The sequence below is a fragment of the Olea europaea genome, unplaced genomic scaffold, assembly GCF_002742605.1.
Source record: "Olea europaea var. sylvestris unplaced genomic scaffold, O_europaea_v1 scaffold1067, whole genome shotgun sequence".
Taxonomy (NCBI): domain Eukaryota; kingdom Viridiplantae; phylum Streptophyta; class Magnoliopsida; order Lamiales; family Oleaceae; genus Olea; species Olea europaea.
This window is the reverse complement of record NW_019228021.1, coordinates 129,493-154,060: the sequence shown is the minus strand read 5'-3', so window position 1 is coordinate 154,060 and position 24,568 is coordinate 129,493. Positions and strand designations below refer to the sequence as shown.

Sequence of the window (24,568 nt, the reverse complement as noted above, 5' to 3'; positions counted from 1 at the left end):
ATTAAATTGATCCTTGTTCAATTTCGATCTACTACTCAACATATTTGGAACATAAACATCAATGGGTTTCAGGATTTTTACTCAGTCTACCCATTTATACTCGTATTTAGGATTTGTAGACATGGTCAGATATTTCTCTGGCTTGTAGAACTCAGCTAGGGTTCTTTCTAGTAGATTTATGTGGTTGACGAAATCTACACATTGTTGACAACAAGCCAATGCAAGCCTTTCAGTTATATCCTTCGCAGGTGGAAGCCTTACAACTTCTCTCAGGTTTTGCACTGCCTAGAGTTGCATCATTGTTTTCTTAGTTGTGCCATCTTACTTTGTTGTAACGTTCTTTGGTTCCTTATAAGGCAATAAAAAAAGAAAAGAAAAGAAAAGAAAAAAAAGCCTAATGCCTCTTAACAAAGAAGAGGATAGAGATGTATATGCATTGAATGTCTCCTTTAAAGAAAATTACTTTTGTACTAATGGAAGTAGACCCTGGCGAAATCAAACCCATATTTATTGCATAAAAATTTAAATTTATATTATAAGTTATTTATATTATTAAGTGTTTTATTAACAGAACACTTATGATGCATGTGCAACACATGTGATGTATTTACTTATATAATTGAATGTTAAAATCTTGGTGAATTTATATTTATATGAGATTATTTAACTTCCAAGAATATGATTTACTTACAAGTGAATTTTTTTTTTTTTAAGTAATTCTTTTGACTTATGAATTACTTATTAGCAATTTTTTAACCATGATTGGAACTCTTCATACAAATTAAATTTCTACATATACATAAAAATATACACACACACGTATGAATATACGCGTTTCAATTCAATTAATGATTTCTATATTTTTCATGAAATATTTGAATTAATAATACGGTCTAAACCTATTCATAGAGGGTATTATTTTAACCCTGTTGACTAAAGGGAGAATAGAACCAATGGCATACATACACCTTGGCAAAAGTTAGCCCATATTTAATTCTTCGAAACATAAAATTAAGTTGAATTTTCATTATAAGTTACTTTTTTTTTATCAAGTTTGTGAATAAAATATTCATGATGCATGTGCAACATACGTGGGACAATTTTCGTCATGTATTCCTATAAATAAATTTTTACGTAGCTGCAACTAATTACTTATAAACAATTTTTTAACCCCATGAGTGAATTTTGTACAAAATACTGTTAAGATTTTTAAATTTATTAATATATGAAACTTATGTGAGTATACCATTTTAATTCAACTAATTTTACTTCCTATTGTTCATGAAATAGTGAATTTAATATATGTTTTAAGCCGTTACATAAATATTATTATTCCAATCCTTAGACTATAGGAGTATAACGCCCTATATCATGTTATTTTGGGTGTTAATTACAGCAAACATTGACTAGGAATAAATTGATCCTTGTGCAACTGGGCTTAACCATTCCATCAAGTACTCAACATATTTGGGAATGGAAACTTCGCCATCTTCCCATGTGTACTTGTTTTTTTTTGGGTTAGTAGATATTGTTTGACAGTTCTATGGTTTACAAAACTCAGTGACGGATCCATAGAGCAGATTCATATGGCTGAAATCTACAGAGTGCTGAAGGCAAGCCATTTATTTATATACTTCCCAGGTGGTTACCTTGCAGCTTCTCTCAAGTTTCCACGGCCTAAAGTTGCATTTTAAGCTACTTATATTGTCTACTTTTTTTAACAAAACATGTTCTTGCATGTTCAACCCAAATGATTTATTTTATATTTTATATTTTATAACTAATAGTATGATTGAATTTTTCATTCTAGGCGAATTTATATTTGTTTAGTTTCTTTACATCATATAAGAAACTTTTTACTTATAATTAATTTTCTTTTTTTCTTATAAATAAATTTTTACTGACGAATGACTTTTACCTTATAGGTAAATTTTTAAACAATGAATGAATTTTTTTCATAAAAGTAAAATTTTACGTATATGTAAATTTATTTTTATATAAACATGTTTACATATGGATATAGATGTTTTAAAATGATTGATAAAACTATATTCTAAAATTTTGATTACTTTAACCAATCATAAGGAGTTCAAATGAGCACACTCAATAGTTCCTAATTTAGATAAAGTGCAATGACTGATTCCTGAGCCTTACTAACATGAATATAGTGTTTTCCGTATATAATGATAGGATTTTAAGAAGTCAATTCAATTGACAGAAGCAATTATAGAAGCCTCCAAAGGTAGTTATATTGTGATGCAAGTTTGCTATAATTACCATCCACTGCTTTTTAAGCTACTTAATAACAGATTAAGAAAATGGATCTGGTATGTTTGATTTTAGCTACTTAAATTCTTACTTGTGGTTTTTATTTATTGTGTTTGAATGGGAGCTCATGAAATCCACTTCAAAATAAACGCTGATAATAACATGTTGAATTTAAGACTCAAAGAAATATTCTTTTATTTACGAAACAGATTTTACACATGTTTGGACACACTCACACTTATCTACTTTAATTATATGGAAACACTCCTCACCAAAACACTACATTGCCTCACTATCACTCTCTTTCCCCCACTTTTTCCTCCAGCTTTAACGCAGACCTACATTCAAACAAGGCGCACACACACACACACACACATACACACTTCTACGGCGGTGGCAAACTCATCTACAATGGAGGTGGAGGATAAATCATACAACAATATTCTAGATCCTTCTTCTCTTGGTTGCAGTTGTATTCTCCATATTGTTCCCTGTCTACTTCAAGAATTGAATAAATATTGTGTCTAGAATTTTTCAAGTCGCTTGAATGGATGAATGGAGAACGACCTAGCACATTCTAGAAATGTCGGTGCTACATCTTCAATTCTCCCCTTCAGCAATGACATTTTTAATTTTCACTCTTTTCTTTCTTTTCTTTGTTATTTACAATTCCCAGTTGTACTCAAAACTCTTCAAAATTTGAATTATTGAGTCCTTTTGTTGACACGTTTGCAACTTGTTTTTCAGCATTAACATGTTTCATGTCTATCTCCCCTTTAAACACTTTTTCTCTAATGAAATGATAGTGCACTTCAAGATGTGGTGTCTTCTGCTTTTAACGGCGTGCAATTGCATATTGTGAAAAATGCATTAACAGCACGCATTGCATACCGTAAAAGGATGCAAGAATTTATGACATGGCTTTATATGGCATGCGCCTGTACGCCGTAAAAAGTAAATTTTGTTTTAGTGTTTCCATGAAGCAGCTTGCTATCCTAGCTACACATGCGATGTCTGGTTGTGTTAGCATCAAATAGATTAAGCTTCCTACTAGTTGTCAATACATGGTTGCATCCTCCAAGTTCTTGCCTTCATCTACACATAGCTTGGAGTTAATCTCAATTGGTGTTGATATTGGTTTGCAATCGATCGTTCCAAACTTCTATAAGAGATCTCTACCATATTTGTGTTGACATAAGAATAATCCTTTTTTTCATTCTTTCCATCTCAAGTCCAGAAAATGATTTAGCTCTCCAAGCTCCTTCATTTGGAATCTTACTGATAGATTTTTTCTAGTTTGTTGGATTTCATTTTCATCTTCTCTATTGATGATAAGATCATCCACATATACTAGCACTATTGTTAGTATACCATTATGTGCTTTGATGAATAGACTCGAATTTGCTTGCTGATGCTACTGAATATCCAATTTGAACTAAGAATTCAGCTACCTTATAGTACGATGCCCGTGGTGCCAGCTTCAACCCATAAAGAGCTTTCTTTAGCTTGCAAACATATCCTAGCTTTCTTTTATTCTCGAAGACCTTTAGTTGCTCCATTTATACATGTCGGTCAAGTTCTCCATAGAGAAATACATTTTTCACATTCATCTGCCACAATTTTCAGGATTTACTTACTGCAAAAGCTATAAGTACTCATGTTGAAGTAATCTTTGTCACTGGACTAAACGTCTCATCATAGACCAAACCATATTGCTGGGAAAATCCATGACCTACTAGTTGTGCTTTGTATCTTTCAATCAATCCATTTGAACATTTCTTTACACTGAATACCCACTTGCAGGATATAGGCTTTACTTCATTAGGCCTTGGTATCAAATCCCAAGTCTCATTTTTCCTTAGAGCCATGAACTCTTTTTTCATTGCTTTTCTCCACTCCTTGTGTTGGATACCCTCTTCAAAGGTCTCTGGCTCTTTTGGCACTATCATCTTCTTCTACTACTATGTTAGCATACTTAGGATTTGATTTTCTCAACTGTGGATGTGGGTTTGTCAGCACCTCAACCTCTTCTTGTCGACTTGGCCATATGTCCTCTGGTGTTGTCCGATTTACACCCATTTGCCAAGGACTTGCGCCAGTGGACTCTTTCTCTCATCACTTAATTATTGTACATCCTTTGTTTCCTCGGGACTTCATTGTGCTTTTGTGATCTTCACTTGTAATTTGTTATATATTTCCTTTGAATCTAGTAACTCCACTCTCTGCAATGTCCACCATGAAGATATTTAGTCAAACACCACATTCCTTGATATGTAATAACGATCAGTTATAGGGTCGCAGCATCTCCATTATTTTCTTTGATTGTCATATCCCATAAATATACACCGGATTGCCTTTTTATCAAACTTACTCCTTAAGTGATCAGGGACAATCACAAAACAAATGCATCCAAAAACACGAAAGTAACTTACTGCTGGCTTCATTTTCTATAGTTTCTCATATGGTGAAGTGAACCCCAGCTTTGGTTGTGGTAGTCTATTGATCACATGTACTACTATCCTCATACACTCAACCCAAAATCTTTATGGCACATTCTTTACGTGTGGCATACTTTGACACGTTTCTACAAGGTGTCGATTATTTCTTTCTACTAAACCATTTTTGCTATGGCTTGTTTGGATATATTAATTGATGATGTGTCTTATGTTCTCTTAAGTACTGGAAGAATTATACTGATGTATACTCTCCTCCATTATCCATGTGTAGGCATCGAATCTTATTTTCAACATCTCCTTCTATTTTGTCTATATAGTCCTTAAACTTTATAAATGTTTCAGATTTTTCTTTCATTAAAAAACCCAAATGTACCTTGAAAAGTAGTCAATAAATGTCACCGTGTAGCACATCCCTTAATTTGATGGTTGTTTGATAGGTCCAAACACATCATAGTGTATTATCTCTAGTGGTTTCTTTGCGTTATAACTTGATTCTTGATACGACAGCTGATGTGCTTTACTGTATTGACAATCAGCACATACCATGGCATCTCTAATCTCGAGTTTAGGGAGACCTTTGGGCACGACTTCTTCATCATATCTTCATCTTGTGATAACTCGCATGTCCTAGTCTTGCATGCCATAAATCTACTGTCTCGTTCTTTCAAGCCTTATCTACATATGTATATTTTGTTGACATTACATAGATGGACTCTAACTTATGTCACTGTAGTATTCTTGTACCTAAAATTGTGATATTTCGATACACCTTGACATATTTTCAGTCTAAATAGAACATAATTGTTTGATGACATTAACTTCACCACTAATAGGAGATTTTTCTTCATATTTGGCACATGATAGATGTCTTGTAATTATACCTAACAAGGACTAAAATGAGGCATTATAACTGTCTTACCAGTGTAAGCTATTAGCAATCTTGAATTGTTGGCAGTTACTACCATTTGGCTTCCTCTGTACTCCATTGTATTTAGTAGCTTTTTTATCACCTATCACATGGTCGGTACATCCAGAGTAGACAATTCATTCATTTTCGTAGTTTATTTGTCGAGGGAGCGTCACCACTAGTGTTGATTCTTCCTCGAAGCATTGACTACATTTCTCTCGCGAGTTTGTTCTTCAAGCGATGCTACAACATCCCACTCTTCCTCACTATTATATTTTTCTCATTCAATAGATGTTGCCCAACCTTCTGCTGGTTTTTTCTTGAATCGACAGTCTTTGGAATAAGCCTTGTTTTCCACAAACAAAACATGAGCTAATATTTCGTTGAAATCTCTTGGACAACTTGCCTCTTTTATTGCGATTTTGTTCAGCTCCCCTTATTTGATAGCTTCCTTCACATTTATTTTCTTTATTATTTTGTTGATGAAATTCACCTATTCTTTTATAGCTAAATAGTGCTACTTCATCTTCTTCCGTTATCGAGACCCCTAACATTTGCTTGGTCAATGCTTCTTGATCGACAAGCAAATTCTCAAGATTGAACAATGAAGGTTGCTCTTGCCAACCTTATATTGCAGCAATAAAACCAGGTCTTAATCCATGTATAATTATTTTTCACATTCTAGACTCCCAAAATCTTACTCAAAGAATCTAATTTTGAAATTTCGCAACAAAAAGATTTTAACTTTGTTGAAATATTGACTTACCATTAATTCACCTTGAGCAATCGAGAGAAGCTCATTCACCAAAAGCTATAGTCTCCAAAAGCTACACTCTCAGTTCATTTTTCTTCGAGAATGGTGAAACCAAATTGTCCCATGCTTCTTTTGGTGTAGTCTTGTCTCTTATATGCTCCAACTATTCTTTCTCAATTGTTATCATTATAATGAATAAGGTCTTACCCTCTTTGATTCTCCACTTCTTCAGAGCTGTAGCTTCCTCTGGTGGTGTCACGTCACTTCCACCAACAACCTCCCACAAGTCTTGCCCAGATATGACTCCATGCAAGTATGTCATGTGGTGTAGTTATGATTATTGAGCTTTTTTATTCCGCCTACCGCTTGTAGGTTGCTCATTGTGATTTGATTTACCCCCTCATAATCAAGCAAGCTTTACAAAAGTTTGATATTCTCCTTTTGTGCATGAACTTAAGAAGCTCAAAGAAAAATATTAACCGCCTTGCTCTCATACCAAATTGTTGAATTTAAGACTCAAAGAAAAATATTATTTTACTTTTGAAATAGATTTTACACATTTTTGGACAAATTCATGCTTATCTACTTTAATTATATGGAAACACTCCTCACCAAAACACTACACTACCTCAATGTCTCTCTCCTTCCCGCTTTTTCTTCTTGCTCTCACGTATACATACATTCAGACAGCACACACATAGATAACAACTTCTACAGTTGTGAAATATTTTTAGTTGCGGCATTGAATTCTACTTTCGACGTAAAATTCAAATCTAAAACCCTCGTTTTCAATTCTCATGCCATGTCATCGATCTCTACCACACCTCTAACCATCAATCAAATTTTAACACCCCTCCCACTAAATTCCTATATAAACCCTCTACGTACCTCATCATCTCAATGAAACCTTGGCCCTTTCTACAAATTCCAGCTCTAATTTCCATTTCTTTTTGGGGTTTGCAGTAAAATTTGAATATGAAAATGTGTTCAACTGGCCTCCAACAAGGGCGGTAGAGGGAAGCCAAGTCATGGAATTCTGTATCTCAATCTTGTAGATGGCTTCAAATTCCCGTTAGAAGAATCGTTCAATATCTCCGGGCTGGAAAGTATCAAGAGCTTTTTGGCTCTTGTGTATTGGTCTACCTCTTCACCGATTTTGAATGCCTTGCTGATGAGGTGGGTTAGGGGTTTTGTTTGCTCTCATCTCATATATTTTTTTAGTTTTGGGATTTTATTACATGGTTCTGTTGGTTTATGTTTTGGAGCTTGCAGGAAATGAGGCCAGGGACAAGAATAATGAAATCATACCAAGGCATATTTGTTACCTGGTTATCTATTTAGGTGATTACATTGTTTACAGCACCGAATTACGTGAAAAGAATATTCTATTATGTGGCAAAAGATTTTTTTGGATTAAATTGGATATATATGCCAATTAGATGTTAATATCGTTTTGGGACTTCATTATTGGTTTATATTGTTACTCGTATATCCCTGTAGTTGCATTCTTTCTCTTCTATCGATTACAGACCAGAATCTTTACATTCATGTTTTTATCAATGCTTGTTCTCAATGGTGAATAATTCATTCTAAAGATGGTTTCTCCTTTAGAACTTCTGGTGCAGTAATCCCCTTCTTTTAAATACATTACGTTACTTGCATATGAATCTCACGAGTTATATTGTAGCTGAGTAGGATAAATTCTCTAGTTTTTTCTTCAATTGACAATCTTTTAATTATATAAATGTGCTTGGTTTAGGAGGGAGTTTTAAAAGAGTTTAGGCATCCATTTAACATCCGTCGCATGTGAATTGCACGTGAATCGCACGTGTTATATTGTAGCTGGATAGGATAAATACTCGACAATGTGATTTCTTTTTAATCGTTTATGAAATAAAGATATGTAAAGATTCTAGAAGTCACGTTTGTTATCACTATTTGACTTGATGAAAATTTCATCTCATAAGTCAAGCAATGGATAGTGATTATAGCAGGCTTGCATCACAATATAATCACTTTTGGAAGCTTTTATAATGGATTCTGTTAATCGAATAGATTTCTTTAATTAAATCCTTCTCTATGACAAGAAAACACGATAATTAAGTTAGTAAAGCTCAAGTATTAGTCATTTTACTTTAAGTAAGTTAGGAATTGTCAAGTAAGCTTATTTGAACTTCTTGTGGTTGGTTAAAATTATTGGAGGAAAGAGAGGTTTACTAACTTGGATTGGCTAATGCCTCTAAGGAGGACTACACTAATAGATTGAAGGAAATGAACAAAATGAAACTTGTATTTCTCAACTCCAAAACTTACACACTTGGCTTGTTACAAGATGGAAGACCCTACCCCTTTATATAGTGTTTATATGAAACTTCTAGTCCACACAATTTCTAAGGACTCCTAGACCACATATTTACGGAAGGCTTTTAGACCACACATTTGGACAAAATATTTTCCTAGAACACTCTAGATAGATTGTATATATAAGACCACATATTCTTCTTGTCACATTACCACATTTATCACCACATATTTTACTTAAATATTTATATAGATTTTTCTAGACAGTGTTTCTAGAAATGCTAGGCATTTTTGGCTTTTTAATTGATTTGGGCGTATGATCAAAATACTTAAGCTCATATTATTTAGTCCAAAAATAAAGTTTACTACTCAACAAAAATAATAAAAAATTCAAATTATCATTTTATCAATCTTTGAAATAGACCTTCCATATATAAGTTTAGTTTTCCTTGGAAACAATTAATTGCACTCAAGGTTGTGAAAAAGTTGCTTCTACAGAAAGAAAAATAACCATGTCTTGCTAAATAGATGAAAACAGTATACTATATACGGGATTATTCAACTGCGAAAGTTTTTAATGAGGCATTTCATGAGCGAATTCTACTTCAAAAGTAAAATAAAAATATAAAATCCTCGTTTTCAATTTGTACGCCACATCATTGATCCCTAACACATCTCTATCTGGCAATCAAATTCTAACACCAGCTCACTAAATTCCTATGTAAACCATCTACTAACCATTTTATTTCCGTAAAAAGATTGACATTTTTTTTTTTACAATTTCCAGTATCCAATTTCAATTCCTTTCTGTAGTTTATAGTAAAATTCAACTGGCAGAGACTCCACTATGGGAGGTAGAGGGAGGGTCAATGCATGGATCGAAAATCCTATGGCAATCTAGTAAGAATTGTATTGAATTCCCTGTAGGCAGAATCACTGATTTCTCAATTTTGGAAAGTATGCTGAGCGTGTCAATTTCGTGCCCTGGTCTTTCTCTCCACCGTCCTTGAATACCTTGTTGCTGAGGTGGGTTAGGGGTTTTATTTGTCCCCATTCGATCCGCACATTTTTTTATGTTTATATAACAACACGTCAACGTGACTATTTCATTCACAGAGTATAGCTCATTTGAATTTAAGAAGGATAGCTCATTCAAATAGCTCATTCAAATTTCGGATGGATAGCTCATTTAAATTTATGACGGATAGCTTATTTGAATCTCAGATGGATAGCTCATTTGAATTTTAAGAAGGATAACCTATTGGAATTTAAATCTTTTTGATATAGCTAGAAGCATAGTTCTTTTGAATTTTAACTTATATGTATAAGCTACAAAGTAGAATAGTTATTGTATTGAGCTCTATATATAAAAAAACGTGTATTCACAATTCAATACATAAAAAAACCACGAACCTATTATTCTCTCTCCTGTGCTTCCTTATCCCAACTTCTTCTCACCATCAATACCAATCTCAATCACAGAAACTACCCCATGCGGAGAAATCATGGCCTATCCTACTTCCATGGTCAGTCCATTTTTGGTTACATTCATGGAATAGTGAAACCACCTCCGAAAGAAGTTGATTCTCCCCATCACATTTCTGATGCTCTCTTCCAGATTCCAAACCTCAATATGAAACAGTGGCCTGGATTCCTTCTTCATTCCCACCATAAATGCTTCCCTCACTGAAACTTTCCTCGCTCAGATCATAGCCTACAACATCTCCTAAGAACTATGGCTAGCTCTCAAATGCAATATCTCCTCATTTCCTCGCACTCGAACTGTTCAAATCTGCATTAAATTTAAATATTTAAAATTTTTAACTTTATTTAATTTTTTAAGTTAAATATTAACTTATACACAAAATAAATTATTTATTAGTAAAATATCACTTATAAGTAAAAAAATTTATATAAGAACCCATAAACTGAAAATTTTACTTAGGGACATGTATATAACTTTATTCTTTTAAAAATCTTTCTAAACTAGTGGATAATAAACCCTGAAACATAGGTTTGATAGTTTTAAAAATCGCTACTAAAACCACAAAAAAATTGAACTGCTCAAATTCTCTGTTGGAAGAATCGATAGATTTATAAGGAATAGAAAGTTTGATGAGTGTGTTGACGCCGTTGCCCTGGTTTGCCTCTCTGCCATTCTTGAATACCTTGCTGCTGCGATGGGTTATCAGTTTTGTTTGTTCCCATTTCGTACATTTTTAATGTTCAGGATTTACTATATGGTTCTGTTGATTGAGGTTTTGAAGCGTGCAGGAAACGATGCCAGGGACAAGAAGAGTAACAGGATTGCGCCTAGGCATAAACAATTGGCTGTAAGGAATGACGAAGAGTTGAGCAAGCTTTTGGGAAATGTTACCATTGCAAATGGTGGGGGTTCTAACTAACATTAATCAGTAATTGTTGCCAAAGACAGCTGGCAGAAAAGAAAAAGAGATTGGCTCTGCTTCGCAATAGTTCTACGGTTTTTAATGTATTATTTACAGTGTTTGGATTGATATTAATCCCTTATTTGATCACTATTATTTGATACTCTTTTTTCTGCATTCTCACTTTCAACCACATATCCACACAATGTAATATTTTGCATGTAAATACAAAACTTTTCCTTACTTTTTAACTACACATTTTCCTAAACAACACTGTCCAAAACATAGTTTTCCAAGATAATGGTTGTCAAACAGTGGCTAAGGGTTTTGGTCTTCAAATTTTTACCAGTTAAAGACTTTTCTAAAATATAATATTTTTTTTTGTTTAATTATACGAGTCTATGTTTTTTTATTTAATATGTCAATAATCAGTTGTCTTAAGATTATGCGACTGAATACATAGATGTTGCTTGCTTAACTATTTGGTGGTAACTGGCATTGTTTGAAACATCGAATGGGAATGAATATTCTATTATGTGGCATATGATATATAAAGCACTAATCTTTGGAGTAAATTGGATATGAATGCCAATTGGATGTTTTATAAGCACCCTCGATTAAGTTAATATGGGTATTAGTTGCACCAACGTTGAATACAATTAAATTGATCATTTTTCGTTTTTGATCTAGTACTCAACATATTTGGAACATAAACATCAATGGGTTTCATGATTTGGACTCAGTCAACCCATTTGTACTCGTATTTAGGGTTTGTAGACGTGGTCGGACATTTCTCTGGCTTGTAGAACTCAGCGAGGATTCTTTATAGTAGATTTACTTGGTTGACGAAATCTACACATTGTTGACAGTAAGCTATCTCAAGCCATTCAGTTATATACTTCCCAGGTGGTAGCCTTACAGCTTCTCTCAGGTTTTCACTGCCTAAAGTTGCATCAATATGTTTTCTTAGTTGTACCATCTTAGTTTGCCATAACATTCTTTTGCTCCTTCAATTGCTAAAAAAATAAAAAACCCTAATGCCTCTTCACAAAGAAGAGGATAGAGAAACTAGTTTCCTCCCTATTATTCAAACATAGAGAAATTATTACCACATAGGGCTAATTACCCAATCTAATTTTGTATCTGCATTCAATGTCTCGTATAAAGAAAATTACTTTTGTACTGCTGGAAGTGGACCCTGGTGAAAGTAAACCCATATTTAGTGACTAAAAAGTTAAAATTAAGTAAAATTTATATTATAAGTTATTTATACCTAACAGAACACTTATGATGCACGTCCAACGCATGTGATGTATTTGATTATGTAATTGAATGTCTAATTCTTGGTGAATTTATATTTATATGAGATTCTTTTTTTAACTTCCGAGAATATTATTTACTTACAAGTGAAAATTTTCTTATAAGTAATTCTTTTGACTTATAATTTACTTATTAGGAATTTTTTTACCATGATTGGATTTTTCCTACAAGTTAAATTTCTACACATGCATAAATACACACACACAAACAACTTATTTGCTTATGAATCTATGTGTTTCAATTCAATTCAAAATTTCCATAATTTTCATGAAGTATTTGAATTAATAATATGGTCTAAATCTATTCATAGAGGGTATTATTTTAACCGTGTTGACTAAAGGGAGATTAGGACCAATGGCATACATACGCCTTGGCAAAAGTTAGGCCATATTTAATTCTTAAAAACATGAAATTAAGTTAAATTTTTTGATTGTGAGTATACATATTTTAATTCAACTAATTTTACTCCTTACTGTTCATGAAATAGTGAATTTAATATATGTTTTAAAGCGTTACATAGACATTATTATTCCAATCCCATTGACTATGGGGGTATAACACCCCATATTATGTTATTTTGGGTGTTAATTACAAGAAACGTTGAATAGGATTAAATTGATCTTACTACAACTGAGCATTGAACCATTCCTTCAAGTACTCAACATATTTGGGAATGGAAACTTAGCATCTTCCCATGTGTACTCATTTTTTGGGTTAGTGGATATTGTTTGACAGTTCTATGGTTTACAAAACACAGTAAGGGCTCCGTAGAGCAGATTCATATGGTTGATATCTACAGTGTTGACGCTAGCCATTGATTTATATATATCAGAGGTGGTTGCCTTACAGCTTCTCTCAAGTTTCCACTTCCTAAGGTTGCATTTTAAGCTACTTATATTGTCTACTTTTTTTAACAAAACATGTGCTTGCATGTACAACTCAAATGATTTATTTTTAATTTTATAACCAGTAGTATAATTGATTTTTTTATTCTAGGTGAATTTGTATTTGTTTAGTTTTTTTTATACCATATGAGACTTTTTACTTATAATTAATTTTCTTTTTAATTATAAATAAATTTTCACTAACGAATGACTTTTATCTTATAGGTAAATTTTCTACCATGAGCGATTTTTTTCTTTTCATAAAAATAAATTTTTACGTATATGTTTATATATAAACTTGTTTACTTATGGGTATAGGTGTTTTTGAAATGATTGGTAAAACGTTATTTTGAAGTTTTGATTACTTTAAACAATCATAAGGAGTTCAAATGAGCTTACTCAAATGTTTCTAATTTAGTTGAAGTGCAATGACTGATTCCTTAGCCTTACGAACATGAATATACACTACAACAAAATGTACTTTTTACGGCATGCATTACATGCCGTAAAAACCAATTTACGGCATGCGGCTGCATGTCGTTTAAAGCAATGCCATAAAAAGTATTTCCTTTTCACGGCCTGCAATGCATGTCGTTTGTGAACGCCATTAAAACCTTTTACGGCGGCGAGTTTTTTAACGGTGTGCACATTCACGCTGTAAAATGTAATGTATTTTTTTTTTGCGGCGAGCAAAATGCACGCCGCAAATTTTATTTTTTTTAAAAAAAATTGTTTATTTATTTGATTACCAATAGTAATTACCAAACAAAATTCCATAAATATAACCAGGTTTTTCATAGATTCCATAAATATTGAGTACAGTTTAATACAATATATCAATGTAAAATTCATTTCAATACTTCTCAAAAGTATATACCACTTCAGATAAAAAAATCATTCTTGGTGCCTTTGAAACTTCCTCATTATGCAATTACGACTTCTTGTTATTTCTTTGTCTTCTTTCCAGCTGCATTTATGAGAGAGAAAAATTTGTATAAATGCTAACTAAAGGAAAGGTCACTGAACAGATTAGGAAAATGTAAAACGAACCTTCTGAAGGTTGGTAACAATATCCATCGTAAGCTCTGAATCTATGGGTTCTTGATAATCAATTTTAGCTCCTTGAACACCCTTTGAGACAACAGTGTTTGTGTTCTTATCAGCATAAGGAAATTCCTAGAAAATTAACATTGATCCCCTAATGATCTCTATCAACAATGTAAGAGAAACCGCATATGTTTCCTCTCTTCTTTGCTAATATACATTCTACATGCCTTATGGACTCATAATATTAGGTGCCAAACTGAAAAGTGTACTTTTCTGGTTCCTATTTCATTTTCCTAAATAACATAATTCAGGTATGGAAATTAAGATGCATAACCCACAGTAAGTAGAAGTGAGTAGAAGGGTAAAACTGACAAGTTCAAGTACAAGCTGATTACAGGGGAAGTTCACCACTATCTGCAATCACAACTTTGCTTTTGGTTGTTCCACTCCAGTTGCATTCGGCTTCTATCTTATACACCACATCTATTCCGGACAGCACCTTTTCGAATACAACAGGACGATCGTCCAACCTGTTGAACATATAACTTTTGTTAGATTTTCCAGGCTAAATAGAAGCACCAGACAGAAGACCTGAAAATGGATGACAGTTTTCTCATAACAGCAGGATCATAAATTGTCTAGTTACCAGCTGGTCGTCACAGATGAAAAATTGTGAACCATTAGTGTCTTGCCCAGCATTTGCCATAGACCTAAGCCCTGAAAATTGGACAAAAATAATAAGATGACACAAAGAATGTTTCCCACAGTGAAACTCAGAAATCTGAAATCATGGAGTGAGGTGGTATTAGGGAAGGGGAGGTTCTGGGGCATATATAGGCTGTTCTTCTACCAGGTCTGGTATGTTTGATTTTGAAATTTTCATCAGCAAACTTCTCCCCATAAATTGACAATGTCTTAGCTTTTGAATGAAATCAAAGTAGGTCACAGTCAAAGGTATTGTAGGTTGTCATCAAAATTAACCCACATAATAAGTCAAACCTGATCATAATGGTATAACATTTTCAATCACAGAACAATACATTGAATATTCATAACTATAAGTCAGAATCAAGAAATTATCATGTTGGTATGGCCAACTCTCTTTACTGGGGCCTCGCCTGATTGCCCAGTAATTAGTAAGGAAAGGAGGATCTTGACGTTTCACACAATGACATGACATTGTAATTGCAACTTCTGCATAATCCATTCCCCAACTTTGAAATAACAAGATCAACTAACTCAATATACTTTAAAGAATGCTCCAATAAAATTAACATGTGACCTCTATATAGCGGCTAGTTGAGTGACATTATTTTCCAATCCCGCCCAGTTGACCAGGTCAACATATCCAATTGCATCAATTAGTGGGACTTGGAACCTCATATCTTATCATCTCATATTTTTTGCTAAAGCTAGGCTTCATTAGCTCATATTCTATAAGTTCTCCTAGAAATCAAATAAAGTTAAATAAACATCATTTTTAGATTTATGAAATAAAAATCCGAGTGAATTATAAACTACAAACTAATTGGATTATACTATCAAATTGAATTATTTATCATTTAACTACCGACCTTCAACCAAAATGCCCATTAGCAAAGCTTCGGTCCCAGTTTTTGGGTACTGAACTTCCTGGCCTCCTTCTACGCAATTGCAAATGACTTTATTGCCCTCGCCAACCATCTACACACCATTGTTCAATTGTTCTCAATGCGGCAGTGCCAACATCCAAAATAAATCTTTAAACAATAAAATTCAACAACAACCCATGTTTAAATTTTTAAATAAACACAAAATTGAAAAACATACTTAGGTTTTCCCTCAGATGCATTTCTCTCCAGTTTTCTGCAAACTCAAAATTGACAACAGGAAAAATAACTCAAATGAACAATAAATAAATGTGCATAGACAACGTACGTGAATGATTTGTGTCTTGGGAGGCGAGCGACGAGAGTGAGCGGCGCCGGTGGAAGGTGGAGGAGATGAGAGTGAGGGCTGAGGCGCCCTCTATCGACGGTGGAAGCTGGAGAGAGACAAGAGTGAGCTAAGGCACCTGTGGTCAACCGTGGAAGGTGGAGAGCGAGAGAGTGAGAACTAAAACGTCAGGGGAAATCATGGAGAGGCGAAGTCGATGGGGAAAAGATAATGGGAGAAATGCTGTGTTTTTAGGGCTTTGTAATGAATTTTTTGAAAATATAACACGGCGTGCTTTTTAGTGCAAGCCGTAAATGCCCGTTAATACGGCGTGCAGAGGCTGTATGCCGTAAATGCTCTAATTACTTGATCTTTCACGGCATACATACATCGCATGTCGTAATTGGTCTATTTTTACAGCATGCCGTAGATGCACGCCGTAAATGCATGCCATAAAAAGCTACTTTTGTTGTAGTGATAGTGTTTTCTGTATGTAACAATAGGATTTACTTTAACAAGTCAATTCAATTAACAGAGGCAATTATAGAAGCCTCCAAAAGTAGTTATGTTGTGATGCAAGTTTGCTATAATTACCATCCATTGTATATTTTTAGGTGCTTAGTACCAGATCAAGAAAATGGATCTGGTATGTTTGACTTTAGCCGCTTAAATTCTTACGTGTGGTTTTTATTTATTGTGTTTGAATGGGAGCTCACGAAATGCACTTCAAAATAAAGCTGCTAATGACATTGCTTATAAGTAAAAAAATATTTATATTTATAAGTAAAGTATCACTGATATACAAAAAATTTCATAAAAGAAACCATAAACTGAAAATTTTATTAAGGAACATATATATAATTTTATTCTTCTAAAAATCTTTCAAAACTAGTGGATAATAAACTCCCAGACATAGGTTTGCCAGTTTTATAAATCGGTACTAGAACCACTCAAAATTGAACTTCTTGTAAATGCTCCTAAATGGTACATTAAAAAACGCTAATAACCGGTATGCCAAATCTCCCAAGCAGGCCCTTAGGATTTACAGTAAAATTAAAATTTGAAAATGAGTTCAACTGGCTTCCACTAAGGGTAGTAGATGGAAGCCCAAGTAATTGAAATACTTATCTCGATCTCGTAGCTAGCCTTGAATTCCCAATTGGAAGAATCACTGGATTTTTAAGTAATAGAAAGTTTGATGAGCGTGTCGACGCTGGTGCCCCAGTATGCCTCTTCGCCATTCTTGAATACCTTGCTTCTGAGATGCGTTATGGGTTTTGTTTGTTCCCATTTCGTACATTTTTTATTTTCCGGATTTATTATATGGTTCTGTTGATTGAGGTTTTGGAGCTCACAGGAAACGAGGCTAGGGACAAGAAGAAGAACGGGATTGCACCTAGGCATAAACAATTGGCTGTAAAGATCAATGAAGATTTGAGCAAGCTTTTGGGAAATGTTATCATTGTAAACAGTGGGGTTCTGACTAACATTAATCAGTGTTTGTCGCCAAAGATAGCCGATGGAAAAGATAAAGAGAATGGCTTTGCTTCAGAAGAGTTCTACGGTTTTTAATGCATTATTTATGGCATTTGGATGGATATTAAGCCCTTACTTGTGACCACTATTATTTGAAAACTCTTTTTTCTGCATTCTCCTCTTCAACCACACATACACGCAATGTAATTTTTTGCATTTAAATCCAAAACTTTACCTACTTTTTAGCTACACATTCTCCTAAAAACACTGTTCAAAACATTGGTTTTCCGAGATAATGGTTATGAAACAGTGGCTAAGGGTTCTGGTCTTCAGATTTTTATCAGTTAAAGACTCTTCTAAATATAATAGTTTTTTATTCAATTTTACGAGTCTATGTTATTTATTTATTTATTTTTTGTTTGTCAATAATCAGTTGTCTTAAGAATATGCGACTGAAGACACAGATGTTACCTGCTTAACTATTTTGTGGTACCTGGCATTGTTTGAAATATCGAATGGAAATTGATGAAGTGCATAAGGGATTAGAGTTCATGGCAAAATGGGACCATCACAAGGCAAAAGTTGACAAAAGGGGCAAATGATTTCATGATGACTTTGGGTTTGCTCGTTTTTGGCAAATCACTAGTCTAATTTGATTGGAGCCGAGCCAAGGAATAAAACTCAGCGCCTTCGCCCCTGACGCAAGGCCAATTTCGGGCAAAATCCATCGTTTAGGCCCTCGTTTAATCGTTTTTGCTATTTATGGTAATTTTCATTTTTGCAATATCTCTTTCCATGAAATTCGGATTTAGATTCCGTTTGTTGGAGGATGATCCCGAAGATAAGTATTTTTCATCTTAGTAATTATCTCATATTTTCCATTTTTGGAAAAAAATATCTTATTTTATTTTATTTTATTTTCCGGATTTTCCTAGGTTTTTCTTGTATTTAATCAGTTTTAAGCCCTTAGAGGCAGAAGTTCTTGAATTCAATAAAATCTTCCTTGAGAATTTCTCAATTTGTGATTATTCATCTTCCCTATAATATTTCCGCTACGTCAGAAATGAATATTCTATTATGTTGCATATGATATATAAAACACTAATCTTTGGACTAAATTGGATATGAATGCCCATTGGATGTTGATACCATTTTGGGACTTCATTTCTGGTTTATACTGTTACTCACATTTTCTATATGGTTAATCCATGTTTTTGTCCGTGCTTGTGCTCGGTGGTGAATACTTCATTCCAAAGATGGTAGAAGTTGATTGTTTATACTTTAGAGCTTCTGGTGCTGTAATTCCCATCTTTTACATTTTAGTTCTTTTCATGATCGTCCAAAAACCCAAAAAAAAAAAACAAAAAATTACATACATCGAGTGACTTGCACATGAATCTTACAAGTTATATTAAAACTTGGAAGGACAAATTCTCCAGTTTTTTTGTTCATTTCCCAATTTTTTAAATAATTAAATGTGCTCATTCAGGAAGGAATTTTAAAAGAGTTTAGGCGTCCATTTCACATCTGTCGCATGTGAATTGCACGTGCACCACACGTAGTGTGGCTGAAAAGGATAAATACTCAATAACGTGATTTCTCATTTGATAATTAGTATTAAATGAAGATTTGTAAATGTTTTAGTAGTTATCTTGGTGATTACCATTCACCTTGATGAAAATTTTCATCTCATTAGTCCAGCAATGGGTGGTGATTATAGCACACTGCATCAGAATATAATCATTTTTCGAGGCTTCTGTAACAGCTTATGCACATAGAAAGACAGATGACCATATCTTTATTGCTAAATAGATGAAAACAGTATACTATATATGGAGATACTCAACTGTAAAAGTTTTTATCGAGTCGAATTCTACTTAAAAGGAAAATAAAAATCTAAAATTCTCATTATCAATCTTCATGCTACATCATCTATCAGCAGCACATCTCTATCTGCCAATCAAACTCTAGCATTATCTCACTAAATTCTTATATAGAACCATCTACTGACCACTTCATCTCCATAAAAGCCCGGCATTTTCTAGCAAATTCTAGTTTCCAATTTCAATTCCTTTCTAGGGTTTATAGTAAAATTCAACTGGCAGAGCCTCCACTAAGGGAGGTAGAGGGAGGCCCAATGCATTGAAATCCTATGCCTATCCAGTAAAGTCGGTGTCGAATTCCCTGCTCCTAATTACTAGATTTCTCAAATTTTGGAAAGTATGCCGAGCAAGTGGGTGCCGATACCCTAGTCCATCTCTCCACTGTCCTTGAATACCTTGTTGCAGAGGTGGGTTAGGGGTTTTATTTGTTCCCATGCCATACATTTTTTTTTTTTGTAGAACTACATGTCAACATGCTTGTTCATTAGCAGGATAGCCCATTCAAATTTCAGATGGATAACTAAGAAGAGTAGCTCATTCAAATTGAAGAAGGACAGCTCATTTGAATTACAGGTGGATAGCTCATTTAAATTTAAGGATAACTCATTTGAATTTTGACCTTTGTGATATAGCTGGAAAGATAGTTCTTTTGAATTTAAACTCACATGTATAGGCTACAAAGTAGAATAGTTGTTGGATTGAGCTCTATATAAAGAAAATGTAATTCACAATTAGACATATAATAAAAAAAAAAAATCACAGGCCTATTATTCTCTATATAGTATCATTGAGTCACTAAAATGACGAACATCTGATCCACATTGGTCTCCTCACTCTCCTTCCCTTCCTTATCCAACCTTCTGCTCAGTACTGTCAATAACAATCTTAATCACTTTCTACCCCATGCAGAAAGCTCAAGCCCCATCCTACTTCCATGTTCAGTCAATTTTTGGGCACATTGATGGCATAGAAAAACCACCTCCGACGGAAGTGGACTCCCCCCATCCCATTTCTGATTCTATCTTCCAATTCCAAACCCTCAATACGAGGCAGTTGTCAGGATTCTTTTATCCTTCCACCCATAAATGCCTCACTCACTGAAAATTTCCTCACTCAGGTCATGACCTACACTATCTCTTAAGAAGTATGGCTTGCTCTCAAATGCAATTTCTCCTCATTTTTCCTTAACTCAAAACTGTTCAAATCCACACTAGCTCGACAACACTAGGATAGACGCTATGTCCGCCAATGACTATTTCCTTCGTATCAGCCGCATAGCTAATGAGCATTACTAGCCGGACATTCAAGTTTGATGAAGTTATTAGTTATAGTCCAACCTATAAAATAATATAGTTGCACAATGAAAATACAATAACCATCACCAAGAGGAAAACACAAGTTCCATCGTATCTTAATTTGATCCTCTGAATGTTCTCAATTATATCCATCAATATCATTCATATCTAGTGTACAATTGCAACACGCATGAAAGAGAATGTCCAATAAATATTATAGTGCATGAAATGTACATCCAATCATGCATATGTAGTGGAGGTCCCGAGTATAGGCAAAGTAGGCGATCGTCTAAGGCCCCGCTTTGGCGAGAGCCCCAAATTATTTAAAGTTAATTAGCTGGTTGAAGAAAAATGAAAATTATATTTATGAAATTCTGTAAAATAGAAATATTATATGCAAACATAAGAAACTAATAAAAATTGAAAATATAAAAATCCATATATATATATATGTGATCTCTTAAGCATCGGTACTTAACTTATGTTAAGTATCGATGACATATAACATCATTTAATTGGTGAATCATTAAATACATGGGACCTACCACTAATTTATTCACCAATTAAATGGTGTGACATGTCACCGGTGCTTATGAGGTCATTTTCGTGTGTGTGTGTCTATATATGTGTGTGTGTGTGTATATCATTCACATTTATTTATCATTGATATTACTTTCCCTCTTTATAACTAAGTTGACACTTTATTTTCCAAATATTCATTTTCTCTTCTTAACCAAACAAAAGACCTCTTTGTCTCTTAAAATTCCACGTCAAACAATCACCAACCATTATTTTTTCAACCCAACAAGATATATATCCCTTTGAATTAAAATTTTAAAGATTCAATTTAGCATATTGGTTTGATCTCACTGCCACTGTTACAACCTTTCAAGTTTCTTTCTTTGTCTCTTATCTTCAAAACACATAGTGCAGAGTATATAGGTTGTTATACTATTGTTTTGTTTTAATCTCATGATAATAACATTTTTACATGTTTGCGAAAAGTAATTTGAATTTAATAATTCTTTGTCTATATTCATACAAATACTTTTTATTTTTAAGTCAATTTCTGTTTGCCAAACTTTACTTGTAATTTGTATTGCAGGTTGAAATTTGACATTTTGTTAATTTCCTCTTTAAAATTTTGTTTGTGTTAGATTCTTCATAATTATATTAAGTCAAAATCAACAAGTAATTTTAACGACCTATGGGTCCCACAAGTTTTCATCGACATATTTCATCTACTTTTATTAAAAACTACTTAAAATCTGATTTAAATGTCCATCAAAAAAGGCTAAAACTATATGTAAGAAGACTCAAAATATAAGTCTCACATTTGAACTTGACATAAGGCCCCCAAAATATCAGGGTTGGCCCTGTGCATATGGCTTGAATCTTCGTACTTTTTGCCATATAGGCTCAAACATTAATATGGCCAATAACAAGTGCACTTAATGAGTCTCCGTGAAGTCCTACATAGCTTAAACCACAGCTAAGGATCCAACAGTTTCTTGGTCATCACCCCCATGAGACCACACTGGCAGACAGATAAAAAAATAAGGCTTGGCCTACTATACGAAGCTTGTGTGGATCTGTAGTCCATGAAGGGCTACTGACGCCGAATTCCTTATCCCGGACTATCTTTAATGCTCGTTGGTAGTTTCAGTTAGGTATATTAATTAAGAAAAAAAAAATAGAACAGTACCTTTGTAAAAGGATTCTAGTCACTATCCTTATGTCCACTGTGAATGAAAAAACAATGCAGGTGCTGCTAGAATGCTAATGCTAATGCTTGACATTAAGAATAAATAAGTTACCTAATAGTAAACCAGAACATCACAAACAATATCATAGTACAATAATGTACTAGAGTTGTAATTGTCGATATTTACCTCAATTTCTCGTATCATGCTAGCATCTGCATAATTTGAATATTCACATCAAAAGTTAATTATGACCATACCACTTCGTGTGATCGACTTATTGGTTATTCAAAGCTTAAAATATCTAGAAGGGGTGGGCTTTCAAGGGATCTCTCGTTTTGACCATGGGCGTACCCACATGGGATCTTGTGGGGGGTCAAGTGATCCCACAAAAAGTTTTATTTTTCCAAATTTTCCGCAGTTGCCCTTTTTACCCCTAACTGCTTACATTTACAGGCTACGGTTTACTGTGTTCTTCCACAAACCAAAAAAACCGAAAAAAAAAAGAAAGAAAGGAAAAGAAAAACCTCTTCCATTCTCGAATAAATCATCATCCAATCTCTGATTTCAATTATTCTTCGATCTATTCTTCAATCTGGTAAGAAATTTTAATTGCGTGCAAAGATATTTATATATGTATATGTATTTTAAATTAGTTAATTTTTCTACTATTATTCATGTATATTTAATCCTGTATTTAGTAGTATGAGTGAAATCTTACTCCAGTTGAATGTTCATTATATTAGTTAATGTTTTGATCATGAGATTTTTTTTAGTTATAGATGAACTTTTTACTTTTAAGTAAATATAACTTAAATAAAGTTATACTCACATCAACTTTCTACTTTAAGGAAAATCTATGTCTCCTCCACCCCCACTTGTCCAACAATAAGAAACGAAAGGCTTCACCTAAACATGTGTAGTAGGGACTTTCACATATTTTGTCGAGGCACTGGAACGTTTGCAGGAGTTGATTAGGCTCTTGTACTCCATTAAGACTCCCTCTGAGACCAAGTTCAAGGATTTGAAGAATTTAAATAATCAAGTAATTCACAATTGAACAAAAAATCTTGATTATCGATCATTTTCAACCATAATATTATAACACGTGTGATGCACGTGCAATTCATGTGTGGCACATGGCAATTTGGCACCTAAACTCAGCCAAAACTCCTTCCAAGGCCAAGCTTGAGGACTTGAGGGATCTAAGAACGAGGTATTTTGCGACAAAAAGAAAAGGCAAGGACATTTGCCCTTTCCACCTATATTATAATGCGTGCAATTCACTTGTAACGCACGTGGCACATTTAAAATTATGTATTTAATAGTATGAATAAATTTTAATTTTAGGTGAATTTTTTGACTTATGAGGACATTTTCTACTTATGGGTGAATTTCACTTACAAGTAACAAGTTTTAATTTATAAATATTTTTTTATTCAGGAGTAATTTTTTTCTTGTTTTACCCAGTAGCAGATTTCTTTTTTTCCCCTTTAAATTTAGCTTTTACTTGTAAGCTTATTCAAGAGTAACCTTTTTTCTTGTTTAACTTTATTATTTATAAGCTTATTAACTTGTGAGTAAACGTACTTTAATTCGACTAATTTATTCATTATTGTTCATGAAATATTGAATTTAAATATGGACTAAACCATCTCGTATGTAGTATTATTTTAATTGTATTGAATAAAGTGGGGTAAGCACCTCGATTAAATCAATGCAGGTATTAATTGAACCAAATGCCTAATATGATTAAGTTGATCCTTATTCAACTGGTTTCGATCTAATACATCAAATAAGATTCAAAATAATTTGTTCTTATCCACACGGGGAAAAATTGTTGCCTATACGTAAAAAAATTATTCTAATTAAATATTTACATACAGGTTATAAGAATGATTAGTAGGTGAAAAAGTGTATCATAGATAAAAAGTAACCCATCAACAAAAATTTACCTACAAGCAAAAATTCAG

The 24,568-nt window shown here is 33.5% G+C and overlaps 1 protein-coding gene and 3 pseudogenes across 1 annotated transcript; 3 read left to right on the top strand and 1 right to left on the bottom strand.

Moving 5' to 3' along the window:
- The first annotated feature begins 7,366 nt into the window (after positions 1-7,366).
- LOC111373072 lies at positions 7,367-11,161 on the top strand (annotated as a pseudogene).
- A 3,740-nt stretch (positions 11,162-14,901) lies between these two features.
- Positions 14,902-16,312, bottom strand: LOC111373074. The gene is made up of 4 exons (XM_022995542.1): positions 16,242-16,312; positions 15,899-16,007; positions 15,405-15,518; positions 14,902-15,041 (listed from the first exon to the last, which is right to left on the bottom strand). The coding sequence occupies exons 2-4, from the start codon at positions 16,005-16,007 to the stop codon at positions 14,938-14,940; spliced, it is 327 nt and encodes a 108-aa protein (XP_022851310.1). The 5' UTR covers positions 16,242-16,312; the 3' UTR covers positions 14,902-14,937.
- A 992-nt stretch (positions 16,313-17,304) lies between these two features.
- Positions 17,305-17,810, top strand: LOC111373069 (annotated as a pseudogene).
- A 199-nt stretch (positions 17,811-18,009) lies between these two features.
- The window catches only part of LOC111373068, a 28,238-nt pseudogene continuing 21,679 nt past the window's right edge, over positions 18,010-24,568 (top strand).

Coding starts and splice junctions, on each gene's coding strand:
- LOC111373074 (XM_022995542.1), bottom strand. CDS start 16,007: ATGGTTGGCGAGGGCAATAAAGTCATTTGCAATTGCGTAGAAGGAGGC. Junction 15,519..15,898: donor AATGGGCATTTTGGTTGAAG/GTCGGTAGTTAA, acceptor TGGATTATGCAG/AAGTTGCAATTACAATGTCA. Junction 15,042..15,404: donor GAGTTGGCCATACCAACATG/ATAATTTCTTGA, acceptor TCCAATTTTCAG/GGCTTAGGTCTATGGCAAAT.